Source organism: Schistocerca gregaria, chromosome 3 (genome assembly GCF_023897955.1).
Source record: "Schistocerca gregaria isolate iqSchGreg1 chromosome 3, iqSchGreg1.2, whole genome shotgun sequence".
Taxonomy (NCBI): domain Eukaryota; kingdom Metazoa; phylum Arthropoda; class Insecta; order Orthoptera; family Acrididae; genus Schistocerca; species Schistocerca gregaria.
Genome location: NC_064922.1, coordinates 944,054,162 through 944,068,964, shown reverse-complemented (window position 1 = coordinate 944,068,964; position 14,803 = coordinate 944,054,162). Strand labels below are relative to the sequence as shown.

The window sequence follows — 14,803 nt, the reverse complement described above, 5'->3', positions numbered from 1 at the left end:
TCGAAGCGTGCGACTGAAGTGAAGTGACTCCAAAGTTCCAACTACTTGGAGGAGCACGAATCTCATGTGCAAAACGCCTAAACTGCATACAGATTGCGACAGGGCGGTAAATGAGAAAGGGCAGTTGCAGAGTTCTCACGAGTGTGCATATACAAATATTGGTTAAAAACGTTATTGCAAATTGTGGCTCTCACGCAAGTCTCAGGGGATGATTTCCACACTTGGTGCATTGGTACACTGTTATAGTTTGTGAATTAATTATTCACTCAGACATGAGTACAATTTATGCTAGGGAACAAAAATTAGGCGATTATTATAGCAAAATCATTTTTTCACGACACAGTTCAGTTACTATTTATTGGCGTTACCCTTTTCTTTCACATAATGAAATTAGCACTGGTAAGACGGTTTACAGTTTCACTTTAATAATAATTTGACTCCGAGCCCCCAATAGCAGTAATGTAGGCTGCTATAAATGAAAATTACTCAGTCAATTCGAACAGAACCACAAGTCCCACTGTGCTCTTTGTTCTAACAGTTTTGGCGCGAAATCACAGATCGCCACATTTTCACTTATGTAGATGTATACCTCGTAAATCGTACTCACACAAATAATCGTAGCACTTCCAGTTCACCAAATTTGTGTTTGCACACTTGCACTATTAAACAGTATTCTTTGTCGAAATAAGTCGGCGCGAAAAAGAATTCTCAAACGACCACATGGGCCACCCTGAAGTGGGGCCTGCTGGCCACCCACCCTCCAAAACAACTGAACAACGACTGACCCCTGGCCAAGATGGCCACTCGGTTATATAGGCTCAGACGTCCAACTCCCTGGCTACGTAAGTACCAGTCTCACCAGTTAAGGTCGCAAATCTTGATACATACATCCCTCGGCAGACATAAGTACACCATTGGAACCGCGCTAAAAAGTACATCTCATTTACTATTTTACATTAATTTCTAGGATTATTCAATCGCCCATAAATCAAGTTTTAGTTTTTGCAAAATTTCGCCACTTAGCGCAAATTTTTTTGTTGACATCTGTGCTGCAAAGTTTTAACATAGAACTGCATATAGCACCGATTTTAGACGTAATCTATAGCGATGTACACATTGCGCTACTCAAAATCTTCATGTCTATAATAATTAATTAATTATGGGCGATAAATGTTAATAATAAGTTGCAAACAATGAAAACTATTCCAAGTTAAGAGTATAACTTTACTAGTTTAAAATACGTGTGATGCCACCCAAAATATTATATAGTGGCATTCTTTACGTTATAAATTTTCTATTGGATTTTATAAACAATTTCGCCTCAAACTTTGTTTATTGCTCTTTACGGGCCTAATTATTTATGAATCTTAACATGTGACTACGGCACTCGATCCGCTATGACGAGACGTTTTACTGAGCGCTCGCTCATCTCTGTAAGTTGTTATTTACTACTTTTATTAATTTTTTCAGTATTTGTGGTATTAAACAATTTTCAAGTTACTATAACTTTTGCGTCTCGTGTCTTGAAATAAAGATCGATCTTTAAGAAGGTGCATATTGCTGACCACAAGCTACTGCCACATCGCTCTTCACCGTTAGTTACATAGTTTTCGTGTAATGCGCGAAAAACCAAACAATGCCCCAAGCTGCGGGCCACGTGGAGACATCCCACCGACCGTTGCAAATCAAGCGCGGGCGCGCCACACGCTTCCGCGAATCGCCCACCATGTCGCGCGCTCGCTCTCCACAAAACAATCATTGCACACTGGAGATATTCATCAAGTAACGGGGGCTTGTACCGTCACAATATTCATCACGAAATTCTGGGGTACATGGGCTACAAGCAACATCGCGTCCGCCGCGGAGAAATGCCGCTAAACATTTGACCAAGGCCGCACAGACATGGGTGACGTTGACTGGGAAGTCCAGATATCCCAGACAGCATCACCAATGTCTGTGCAGCCTTAGTAAAGTTTTTAGTGGCACCATAGAATTTCCATTTCTTCAGCAAGCTGAAAGGACTTCTGTGGGGGAGCGGAGGCGGGGGACAGATTTTTAAACTCCGAGAACGTTCACACAGTGCACCCTGAATTACTGCTTGACCAAGGAGCGGATCTCTATCGCAGAGGAACTGAACGATTGGTAAAAAGTATCCGCTGTTGTTTACCGAGATTTGGTGACTATGTTGAAAAATACTGCTATTTATGTGAATCACTTCAAAGTGTAGTGCACCGTTCAATAAAAGCTACTTGGTCTGTGATAATAATGTGTAACTTATGGAAAATAATTAAAGATTTTGTTACAACTTGATGGACCTCGAGCATGACTCCAGAAAGCTAATGGCCTGAGCAGATGTTGATGGAGCCTGGTAGGGCGCTAAACACATGAGGTATTTTTATGATTCGTAGCTTGTACAAACAGCTTGCTGGGAGTTGAAAGCAATTGGCGGCGAACCCATCCCTTAGTAAATCGTGCCAGACAGGCCCACATCTGTACAGAGCAGACAGGGCAGTTCCTCGCCCAGACAGGTCTCCAGCAGAACAATGCCGTGATACCTGCTGTGGCGCCAGCAGAAGGCCTGGGCTGGGATGACTGTCTAAAGGAAAGTGTCTACACAGTGGAGTCGTAAACTGGGCATTGTGTGCAGAGCCACACGTAATAAAAATTCACATTTTCGTGTTTGCCGATAGTGCAAAATAGGCCAGATAACGACTTTTTTTGGCCGCCTCGGTTGTATAAGAAATCTCCAGCGTTTGAGAAAAATTTAGAGATAGAATCTTTATTACACCTCACAGCTAGGACTAACAAGCTCCAAGGCTCAGGCGATTTAGATAAAGAACTTTGAATTGTATCTGTTCACTTGTTGCCATGGGAAGAGACACGACTTCAGAAAAAATCAGCTCTCCCCCCTCTGCGAAACGTTAGAAAAGCCAGTAATTGGGCGTTTCTTTTTTTCAGAGATGCAGGTTTCTTAACTCTTCCCCTAGTTTGACATGAGTTTCTGCTGCCATGTGGGAGGGGATATTTAGCGCCTATAAAGCCCTGTGATTGATCAAGACAGGGTGAAGGCAGTGTGTCATTCATGCACTTTGCGGGAAAACGGTATTTTTTTCTGGAGAGGTGCAAAGCACTCAGGTGCGGGACTTGAGTCTGGTGAGCACTTCTGGTCAAAGTTCTGGCATGTCTGGTTGGTACTTGGGATATGTCCTGAGACTGACTTCACTTGCAAGTAGTTTACCTGGGAAGCCTGTGGTGAAGTTCTTACTGTACCGACAGTGTGACTTCAAACGACTCGGACTACTCGTTTGCTTAGGGCACACTTATTCCGTTTTTGTTTACCAGTCTTCCTTCCGAACTGACTATGCGAATGTAGATGAGATGTGGCTCAAAATCAAAGATATAGTAGCAACAGCAATTGAGATATTCATACCTCATAAATTGGTAAGAGATGGAACGGATCCCCCGTGGTACACAAAAAGGGTCCGAACGCTGTTGCAGAGGCAACGGAAAAAGCATGCGAAGTTCAGAAGAACGCGAAATCCCGAACATGGGCTAAAATTTACAGACGCGCGAAATTTGGCACGTACTTCGATGCGAGATGCCTTTAATAGGTTCCACAACGAAACATTGTCTCGAAATTTGGTAGAAAATCCGAAGAAATTCTGGTCGTATGTAAAGTACACAAGCGGCAAGACGCAATCAATACCTTCGCTGCGCAGTGCCGATGGTACTGTTACCGACGACTGTGCCGCTAAAGCGGAATTATTGAACGCAGTTTTCCGAAATTCCTTCACCAGGGAAGACGACTGGAATATTCCAGAATTTGAAACACGAACATCTGCTAGCATGAGTCTCTTAGAAGTAGATACCTTAGAGGTTGCGAAGCAACTCAGATCGCTTGATACGGGCAAGTCTTCAGGTCCAGATTGTATACCGATTAGGTTCCTTTCAGATTACGCTGATTCTATAGCTCCCTACTTAGCACTCATATACAACCGCTCGCTCACCGATAGATCTGTACCTACAGATTGGAAAATTGTGCACGTCGCACCAGTGTTCAAGAAGGGTAGTAGGAGTAATCCATTTAACTACAGACCTATATCATTGACGTCGGTTTGCAGTAGGGTTTTGGAGCATATACTGTATTCAATCATTATGAATCACCTCGAAGGGAACGATCTATTGACACGTAATCAGCATGGCTTCAGAAAACATCGCTCTTGTGCAACGCAGCTAGCTCTTTATTCGCACGAAGTAATGGCCGCTATCGACAGGGGATCTCAAGTTGATTCCGTATTACTAGATTTCCGGAAAGCTTTTGACACCGTTCCTCACAAGCGACTTCTAATCAAGCTGCGGAGCTATGGGGTATCGTCTCTGTTGTGCGACTGGATTCGTGATTTCCTGTCAGGAAGGTCGCAGTTCGTAGTAATAGATGGCAAATCATCGAGTAAAACTGAAGTGATATCAGGTGTTCCCCAGGGAAGCGTCCTGGTACCTCTACTGTTCCTGATCTATATAAATGACCTGGGTGACAATCTGAGCAGTTCTCTTAGACTGTTCGCAGATGCTGCTGTAATTTACCGTCTAGTAAGGTCATCCGAAGACCAGTATCAGTTGCAAAGCGATTTAGAAAAGACTGCTGTATGGTGTGTCAGGTGGCAGTTGACGCTAAATAACGAAAAGTATGGGATGATCCATATGAGTTCCAAAAGAAATCCGTTGGAATTCGATCACTCGATAAATAGTACAATTCTCAAGGCTGTCAATTCAACTAAGTACCTGGGTGTTAAAATTACGAACAGCTTCAGTTGGAAGGACCACATAGATACTATTGTCGGGAAGGCGAGCCAAAGGTTGCGTTTCATTGGCAGGACACTTAGAAGATGCAACAAGTCCACTAAAGAGACAGCTTACACTACACTCGTTCGTCCTCTGTTAGAATATTGCTGCGCGGTGTGGGATCCTTACCAGGTGGGATTGACGGAGGACATCGAGAGGGTGCAACGAAGGGCAGCTCGTTTTGTATTATTGGGTTATAGGGGAGAGAGTGTGGCAGATACGATACACGAGTTGGGATGGAAGTCATTACAGCATAGACGTTTTTCGTCGCGGCGAGACCTTTTTACGAAATTTCAGTCACCAACTTTCTCTTCCGAATGCGAAAATATTTTGTTGAGCCCAACCTACATAGGTAGGAATGATCATCAAAATAAAATAAGAGAAATCAGAGCTCGAACAGAAAGGTTTAGGTGTTCGTGTTTCCCGCTCGCTGTTCGGGAGTGGAATAGTAGAGAGATAGTATGATTGTGGTTCGATGAACCCTCTGCCAAGCACTTAAATGTGAATTGCAGAGTAGTCATGTAGATGTAGATGTCTTGACGTTTGATATCTTTGTGGGCTCTGTCGTATAAGTGAGCCAATTGGTCCTTGGTACGACCAGCAAATGTGTGTACCACACACTGAAATCTACCGTGATTTCAGGGCTCTGGTAGAGAGTAAATTGCCATCCGTCTGTCTGATCGCTAGTCACGTTCCCACGTGAAGGACACAGGGTAACACACTGCCGCTCTGGCATTGTCAGGGCATACAGATCTCAATCGCCACTTGCTCTCAGCTGCACCTATTTACACACATGCTCATAAATTAAGGATAATGCTGATACATGATGAAACAACGCTCTGATGGGCGGTTGGCGGGTTTAAATCACCTTCGGCTATGACCATGCGGTGCATTTGACATGTGGTCGTCGCATGGTGGCGCTGGCAGCAGTCCACATAAGCAGAGGTGTGCTGGTGAAAGAGTACGGTACAGCGAGTAAGTGTGCTAATGGTGACTGTGTGTTGAAAATGGCTCAAAGAACACATATTGATGACGTTATGAGGGGTAGAACACTAGGGCTACTGAAGGCTGGTCAAACAAAGCAGGTCGTAGCATGGGCCCTCTGTGTGCCACAACGTGTGACCTCAAGATTATGGCAACGATTCCAGCAGACAGGCAACGTGTCGCAGGCGCTACAGTACGGGGTGTCCACAGTGTACAAACCACAAGAAGACCGATATCTCACCATCAGTGCCAGCAGACGGCCACGGAGAACTGCAGGTAGCCTTGCTCGGGAACTTACCGCAGCCACTGGAACAGTTGTCTCCAGACACAAAGTCTACAGACGACTGAACAGACATGGTTTATTCGCCTGGATACCTTCAAGGTGCGTTCTACTGACCCCTGGTCACATGAGAGCCCGTAAAGCCTGGTGTCAAGAACAGACATAGTACATGGTCATTGGAACAGTGGTCCCAGATTATGTTCATGGACGAGTGCAGGTATAGTCTTAACAGTGATTCTCGCTGAGTTTCCATCTGGCTTGAACCAAGAGCCAGATACAAACCTCTTAATGTCCCTCAAAGGGTCCTGTATGGAGGTCATGGTTTGACGATGTAGGGTGAGATTATGATTGGTGCACGCACACCCCTGCATGTCTTTGACAAAGGAAATGTAACACATCAGGTGTATCAGGACGTTATTTTGCACCAGTAAGTCCACCTTTTCAGGGGTGCAGTGGGTCCCACCTTCCTCCTGATGGATGATAACGCACTGCCCCACCAAGCTGCCATCTCGGAGGAGTATCTTAAAACAGAAGATATCAGACGAATGGAGTGGCCTGCCTGTTCTCCAGACCTAAACCCCATCGAGCACGTCTGGGATGGTCTCAGTCGACGTATCTCTGCACGTCTTCAACCCCTAGGACACTTCAGGAGCTCCAACAGGCTTTGGTGCAAGAATGGGAGGCTATACCCCTGAAGCTGCTCGACCACCTGATCCAGAGTATGTCAACCCGTTGTGCAGCATGTGTATGGTGATCATATCCCATATTGATGTCGGGGTACAGGAAACAGTGGCGTTTTATAGTACATGTGTTTCGGGACGGTTTTTTCAATGCGTCTCCAATACCGTGGACTTACAGATCTGTGTAGTGTGTGTTTCCTATGTGCATATGCTATTAGCGCCAGTTTTCTGTAGTGCCACGTTGTGTGGCACCACATTCTGCAATTATCCTTAATTTATGAGCATGAGTGTAGATAAAATTCAGTAGATTATATATATCGACCCCAATGGGAGAGAGCAAATCATAGATAGATATATGCATGACACCCACTGTGCTATAGTGGGCCATACAGTTCAATGTGAACACTTGAACCTCGGTGTAACTACGCATATTTCGTATACGAAAATCACTTCCAGATGTGAAAAGTATCAGATAAATATTGTAGGATTGACCAGGTGCCAAACCCATGACCTTTGGATCAGTAGTATAGCTCTCAACCACTGAGCCACTGAAACACACAAGTGGATTAATACCGTATTAATACTGTTAAATTAACATATTAACATATCATGGATTGTGTAATAACAGTATAAATTTCAAGGTTAAAAATTGTCACCTGAAGTGAAATGAATGATGAATATGCTAGTAATTGCAATGTTTTAAGTCTCTGGAACCTCCTCATCAGGCTATCGACCAGTGCTGCCCCCGACACCCACTGGTCGTGACTATCCAGATCTCCATTCCGACCTCCATCAAGATGGATGGTTGGTCGTCTTTGTCTGGACCCCAGGTCACGTTGGGATCCCAGTGAACGAATATGCTGACCTGTTGGCCAAGTTAGCCACCAGAACGACGACTTTGGAGTTGGGGGTTCAGAACTTGGCCTCCAGTCGACTCTCCACCATCAGCTGAGCACCGATTGGTGTGCCCTGCTTTCTCTGAACAAACTGCACGAAATAAGCCACCGTTCCATGTGGCAGTCTTCCCTTTGTGCTTCTCACAGAGAATATGCCATTCTCTTGCAGCTTCACATTGGCCCCACTTGGCCGACCCACTGCCACAGCCTACAGCATGAGGATTCACCCCACTGTCGGTGTGGTGCCAATCTGATGGGTGTCCAAATCCTTCTGGAACGCTCTAATCTGGCCACTGTACAGTTAAACCCTAAACCTGCAGATACGCTGCCTCTGATGCTAGTGTATGACGTCAGACTGGCTGATCTGGTTTCACATTTTACCTACGAAGTTGGTTCCTACTCCTCTCTGTGAGAGAGGGCACAATGGCATCGTCAATCGCTTGAGGGTTAGGGGGGTACCTCCTCTCCTGCTCTGACCCAGGGGATGGCCGTTGATCCAGCCTGTCTTTTGACCTTCCTACCTTTCGAATCCTTAGTCTTTTACTTACATATAGTAACTGTCTCATCGGTGCTATTGTCTTCCCTGACGTTTTATAAACTTGCCTGTTTTGCTAATTTTTATTGTGATAATGGAGGAAGAGGAAACTCCAATCCCATGCAGAAGGTGCACCTCCCACATGACATGTTTTGGGTGCCTCCAGCTTTTTTCTGAGTGGAGCAACACACCCCCATTCTCCTGCTTACCTGTCACTCACTTCTGCTTGCTTCTACTAGTATCTTTTACTTTTATTGATCCTCAGTTACAACACGTTCACCAGGGTTTGCCTTCTGCGTCCTTCCACCCTGAGGACATTTCCCAGCTTGACACATATAGGATGGACCGACTGGTAGCCATGTAGTTTGGTCTCTTAAACCCCATCAATCCTACAGACAAGGGACATCAGAGTAATAAGAAAAAATAGTAACTTGATTTACTATAAAAACCCATTGCAGGAATTAAAGTTTATAGTAATATCTTGGAGCACATTTAATAATCTTTTATCCACATTAAGAAAACGTCAGTTGGTAGTCTCCTAAACTTCTGGTTATAATTATAGAGGATGAACAAATCTGAAGTTAAATACAGCAGGAGAAAACTAATGGAAAACTCAAAATAACATTTTCTTCCTGGGATAAATATGTGCTGCAAACTGCCCAAGGAAACTAAGAGGACAACTAAAACCAATAAATTTATCAAATACATCCTATATAACTACGCTATATATTTTATTTTCCAATAGAACTGAGTACTGATTGGTAGAAATGTGTCATAAATTACTAGTAAAAAATTGATCCTAGAACATACCTTTAGAATGTAATACGTAGTGCTGCAATATCTTAATTTGAGGTCAATTACGTGTAATATTAATCTACTTTCAGCTCCTTGAACTCAATATTTAATGTAGAAAAGTGAGAAGGATAGGTGCATGTATGTGTACAGTATAATTCTTAACGAACTAAATGCATAAGTACTTTTGGCTTCTATGTACAATTAAGATTAGCTTTCGGTTTCCTCTTTTTGTTGAGATAAATATCTAGTAGCACTTTAAAAAGAATGCATGGAGCATAAACAGGTAACTAACTTCACCACAGAACGTAGAGAAAAAGATACAATGGGAAAGTACAGTGTAGTGCACCTGACATATACTCGTAGAAATACATCGATAATAATAATGCACTCTTATTATAGTGATTGAAATGGGAGTGATACATGAAATGTACTACGTATTTGTCGCTATTGAAAAACCAATCATAAATTCTATAAATAATTTATCTTCTTATATACTGAAAATAACCAATGTGTCTTTTCATGAATTAATCAAAATTAATTGTTGTGTGATGTCGTTAGGTTAGTTAGGTTTAAGTAGTTCTAAGTTCTAGGGGACTGATGACCATAGATGTTAAGTCCCATAGTGTTCAAGAGCAATTTTTTTAATCAAAATTATTAAGTGATTCCCACGAACTTACTATGCTGTCATAGTAGGAGAGGTGATACTACTACGTGGCGCGTCCCAGGTGGCGGATAGGGAAATCCTCACCTGTTTACTGGCGGACATGAGTGAAATAAAATAACTCTCACAGACCAAACACACCCTCTGCAGTTAACAACCGATAGTTGTAAATTCGAGCTTGCTCCAACTAAGGTTGACAACCTTCGAAAGTCAAAAATGGAAAGGATCTTTAGGTGAAAAATTCCAACGTCCTGCTCAAAAATGCAGGAAAAGGCTACATCGGATTTGGTGCGTAGTCAACTAGAAGACAGCAATGAATCGGAGCGTTTGAAACCATCTAAATGCACACTAAAACACAAAAAGAAGATTAAACATGAGCAAATAAATTATATAGCAACACACAACATAAACTCACTACTTCAGACCGGAAAACTCAAAGAGCTTACAGATGAACTAAATAAACAAAAAAATTAATAACAGGGATGAGAAACACCACAAAGGACCCATTCGAATCGCAAGGATACAGAATTTATAATGGTAAACCAGAACCGATGGCAGTGAAACAATGTCCCCAGTTTGGAACAGGGTTTTTAATAAACATAAAAATAATAGATTCAGTAACGGATTTCCAAGCAGTATCACCAAGAATTGCGACTAAGCTTTAAAACAATGAATAAAACCTATACAATAATAAATGCTCATGCCCAAAAAATGCAAAAAACTGTCTAACAAAAACAAAGAAAGAGGTAGATAAATTTTGGGACCTTCTAGAACAAACTGTGAACAGAGTAAACAAAAAGAATGTAAAAATCTTATTGGGAGATTTCAATGCTCGGTTGGGAAAAGAAAGGAAACATAAAGATATAATTGGAAAATGGGGTCCACTTAAATTTACGAACAAAAAATGTCAACGGCTTGTAGAACTCTGCAGAGAACAGAACCTTATATCTAAATCAACATACTTTAAGAGGAAGCCAAGTAAACTTAAAACATGGAAACATCCAGACTGGAGGAAGGGCGAGAGGCAGCTAGACCATGTCTGTATGGACAAAAAATTTCATAAGGATATCCACAACGTTAAAGTACTGAGAGTAGTAGACACAGGCTCTGACGATTATATGGTTAAAATAAAAATCTAATTCACTCCGTTAAAGAAGAAGACCGGAAAAACTAATAAAATAAAAAGGAGGTTTGACCCACATCAGCTAATTAAAAATAATAAGTATCAACAAATAACACAAACCATCAAATTAACAAATGACCTATAACAACTACTGTTGTTGCTGTTGTCTTCAGTCCTGAGACTGGTTTGATGCAGCTCTCCATGCTACCCTATCCTGTGCAAGCTGCTTCGTCTCCCAGTACCTACTGCAACCTACATCCTTCTGAAGAACAACTACTGCATAATCCTAAAAAAGAAGCAGAGAATCTAGCTCCCTTGAACCCACGAAGGAAACATGCATGGTGGACATCAGAATGTGACAAATTCCATGAAGATAGACACCAAGCATGGTTAAAGTTTCAAACACATAAAACTGAAGAAAACGCCATCAGCTTAAAAATTGAAGGAAAAAATTTAACACAAAATATTAGAAAAATCAAGAGAGGATTTCATAAAGATATTATAAACTCTATAGAAGGTAATTATCATAAAACCAACTTCAGGAACTACTATAAAATCTTTGGGAAACAACTATGACAATATGAGGCCCCTACACTAATACTGAAAGATGAAGATGGAAGAATGACACACAGTAACAAGGAAAATGCATAAATCATGGCAAAAGCATTTAACAAACTTCTGAATTGCGAGGAACCCAAAGAATCCTTACAAATCAACATAAATACCCCAATAGAAACCAAAGCTAACAAACTAGACCCTCCAACTTTCCAAGAAGTAAAAAACATTCTTAAAGAACAAAAAAATTATAAGGCATGTGGAGAAGATCGGGTTTTTGTTGAAATGTGGAAATATGCAAGTGACACAGTCAAGACCTCCTTACACATGGCTCTACCAAAAATTTGGGTAACAGACTGATTTCCCAAACATTGGACCACTGCTGTCATCCACCCACTACACAAAAAGGGAGATAAGAGCAACCCAGACAACTACAGAGGAATCTCTCTCCTAGATTGCACATACAAAAATCTATCCAAGATCTTATATGAAAGAATCAAGAAGCAATTAGAACAGGAGTTAGGGGAATATCAGGGAGGTTTCAGACCATGGAGAAGCTGTACAGAGTAGATAATTAGTTTAAAATTGATTGTGGCTTACTACAAGTTATGGAACAAACCTCTGTCAATAACATTTCTAGATTTTAAGAAGGCGTATGACTGTCTCCACAGACCTTCAGTATCAAAAATTTTAAGAAATCTAGGACTCCATCCAAAACTAATTAAAATAATACAACTCACTCTAACAAACACCAAATGAAAAGTGAAGTTTAGAGGAGAAGTTTCGGAACCATTCCTCATAAAAACGGGCTTAAGACAAGGTGAATGCCTATCACCATTACTGTTCAACTGTGCACTGGAATACATAATGAGAGAATGGTACAAGCACAATCCAAAGAGGATGAGAATTGGAAGTGCAAAAGATGATATTAGCTTAAACTACTTGGGATTCGCTGATGATCTTGCTCTCCTAGCCAACACCGTTCAAGAAGCCAGGCAACAAGTGGAATCACTACAAGAAATAGCAGAGAAAGTAGCCCTTAGAATGTCAATTGAAAAAAACCGAGATTATGCTAACTGATCCACCACTTGCAAACAAAATTACAATAGGAGAACAGGAAATCAAAATTGTTGATAAATTTAAATATTTAGGCGAAATAATAACATACAATCTAATTGAGAAGCCATCATGGCAGAATAGAATAAAAAAACTGAACTACGCAAATTACATTACCAAAGCTACACATAACAAAAAAGCCTATCTACAGATGCAAAATTAAAACACTATAAAACAGTTACACAACTAGAAATAATGTATGCAGCTGAAACTAGCTTCAAAACAACTAATATAGCGGAAATTGACAGAATGCTAAAAATATAAAGAAGAATAACTAGGATGTGTATAAATAAACAGTATAAAATAAATGGACATTGGAGAATAGTATCAAATAAAACAGTATATAAGAAAATAGAACCAGTTATGAGCACAATCAGGAAGAAAAGCATCTCAGTCTTTGGACATCTGATGAGAACTCCAGAAAACAGAATTAGTAAAAAAAAAATACAAAAATTGGGGAATAGCAAGAGCGAGATTAAATGGATCACAGAAATTAAGGAAGATATAAAAGAACTTCAAATAACAGTAGATGACCTAAAAAACAAGACAGAGAAAACCAGAATACTGCAAGACCCTCAAACCAGACTACAAATGAAAATCAATAAAAGGAGTACAGGAAGAGTGGTCTCAGATGAAGAAAGAAAAAAAAATATCTGAAAGAATGAAGAAATGTTGGGCAGACAAAGGAGCAAAACACCTTTCATATAAGAATAAACTCTAATAATTATATTACCCAAATATCATATTAAGTTATTGTTGAACCAAATTGTATCCCTGTGTAACAACTTGTTTACAACTTTGTATTTTTGACTAGAGTGGTCCAATGAAGGCCATAAAATAAATAATAATAATAATAATAATATTAAGTGATTCATGATGGATTAAACCAGCAATAAAAAGAGCAGCTACACACATGTCGCCCATGTAGCCAAACAGTAACCCCAGCGCCACTCCAATAATCTGTGAGTAGAACAAGACGTCATTGACGGGTTGCTGGTTGTCGCAGACCCAGTTCATCTGTGACGTCACCGTCAGGGAGAACCACGTATCGTCGTACTCCCAGCCGTGCTGGCACTTCACAGGTTCCCTGCTGCCGCCGGAGTCCGTCACATCGCTCTGGTCGTACATCAGGCACTTGCTGAACGAGGCTCCTTCCCTGTAACAAGAGGAAACAGCGGTAGGTCGTAAAAGAGGACCTCACTGCGTACTCAGGTGACGCGGAAACAGTAGAAAACTAAATATCCAAAATAATTACATCGAGACAAGTAGAGAGATTCTTGATATTACTGAAGAACTTTTTGTCGTGTCATATTAACACGCGACTGTTTTGGGACCTTGAATTGTCTCTTCACGCTGTGAAATGCACAAACGTTTTGAACAATGGTACATGCAAAAATGCACATATATGTGGAGGGTGATGGGTAATAGCTTGGGTACATCCACAAGAAACTGAACATATTTGCTAAGTACACAAAGTCTCAATATTAGTGTTGAACTTTTTTTTTTCAGTCCACGTACACGTTCTTTTTCAGAGGAGCTTAAGAACACGCTAATAGTAAAGGGCGCTTCCATTGCGACTGAGTTGATGGTGCAAGTTCAGATTAGTCGCAGTGTTACCAACCAACCGGAAATGGAAACATAATCGTAGACTAACGTGCCAAGAGAAATAGTCCCTTAGCAGTGGGAGCAGCATCGTTTCCTCTGCGCAAATGTAGGTATCTGGTGGACGTCATAAAATTTCTAACCCAATATGCAGATAGATGTCTGATAAAAGTTACGGTAGACATTACTGGAGCAACAAAAGTATTTTATGTACTGACGTAGAAGGGAAATTTTACACCATGAAGCACAATCCCGATTTCAGACGGTGGAGGTGTTCATCAAGCAACAAAATTAAATGATTAATCTTTTATTCCATTCGGAATTGATGTAAATCATCAACATGAGTATGAGAAGTGATAATTTGGTGGCTAGAGTTTGGTATGAAGTATATGTCTTTCCATCACGTTCGATACGTGTCCTGTGAGTGACACATTAACGGAGCGGCAAGACATTATGGGATTCGTATATTCGTGTTTATAGTGTGAACTTAGTGTGGGGTCTCCCATTCTTCAGTCCTACTGTTCACCTCTAACACGTCTTCATACCATGATTCCAGAAACTGGAGACGTGCGGGTCTTGAGACTCGCTGCTCCTCTCCCCCACCTCTTCCCCCTCTCTCTCCCAGCACTTGTGTCACAGGGAACTGCGCTGAGACGTGTATGTATTCTTAGGAAGCTCTGAGACAAGACTTCTTCTAAATTTAGATGGCGTAATCGGAAATGACATTATTATAA

General features: G+C 41.3%; 1 protein-coding gene across 1 annotated transcript in view; it reads right to left on the bottom strand.

Moving 5' to 3' along the window:
• LOC126355717 (solute carrier family 22 member 7-like) overlaps window positions 1–14,803 on the bottom strand; it is a 488,802-nt gene that overhangs the window by 430,896 nt on the left and 43,103 nt on the right. Inside the window, exon 3 of the mRNA XM_050006085.1 lies at window positions 13,381–13,623. Coding sequence (XP_049862042.1) covers window positions 13,381–13,623 — 243 coding nt within the window. The remainder of the gene's footprint in view (window positions 1–13,380; window positions 13,624–14,803) is intronic.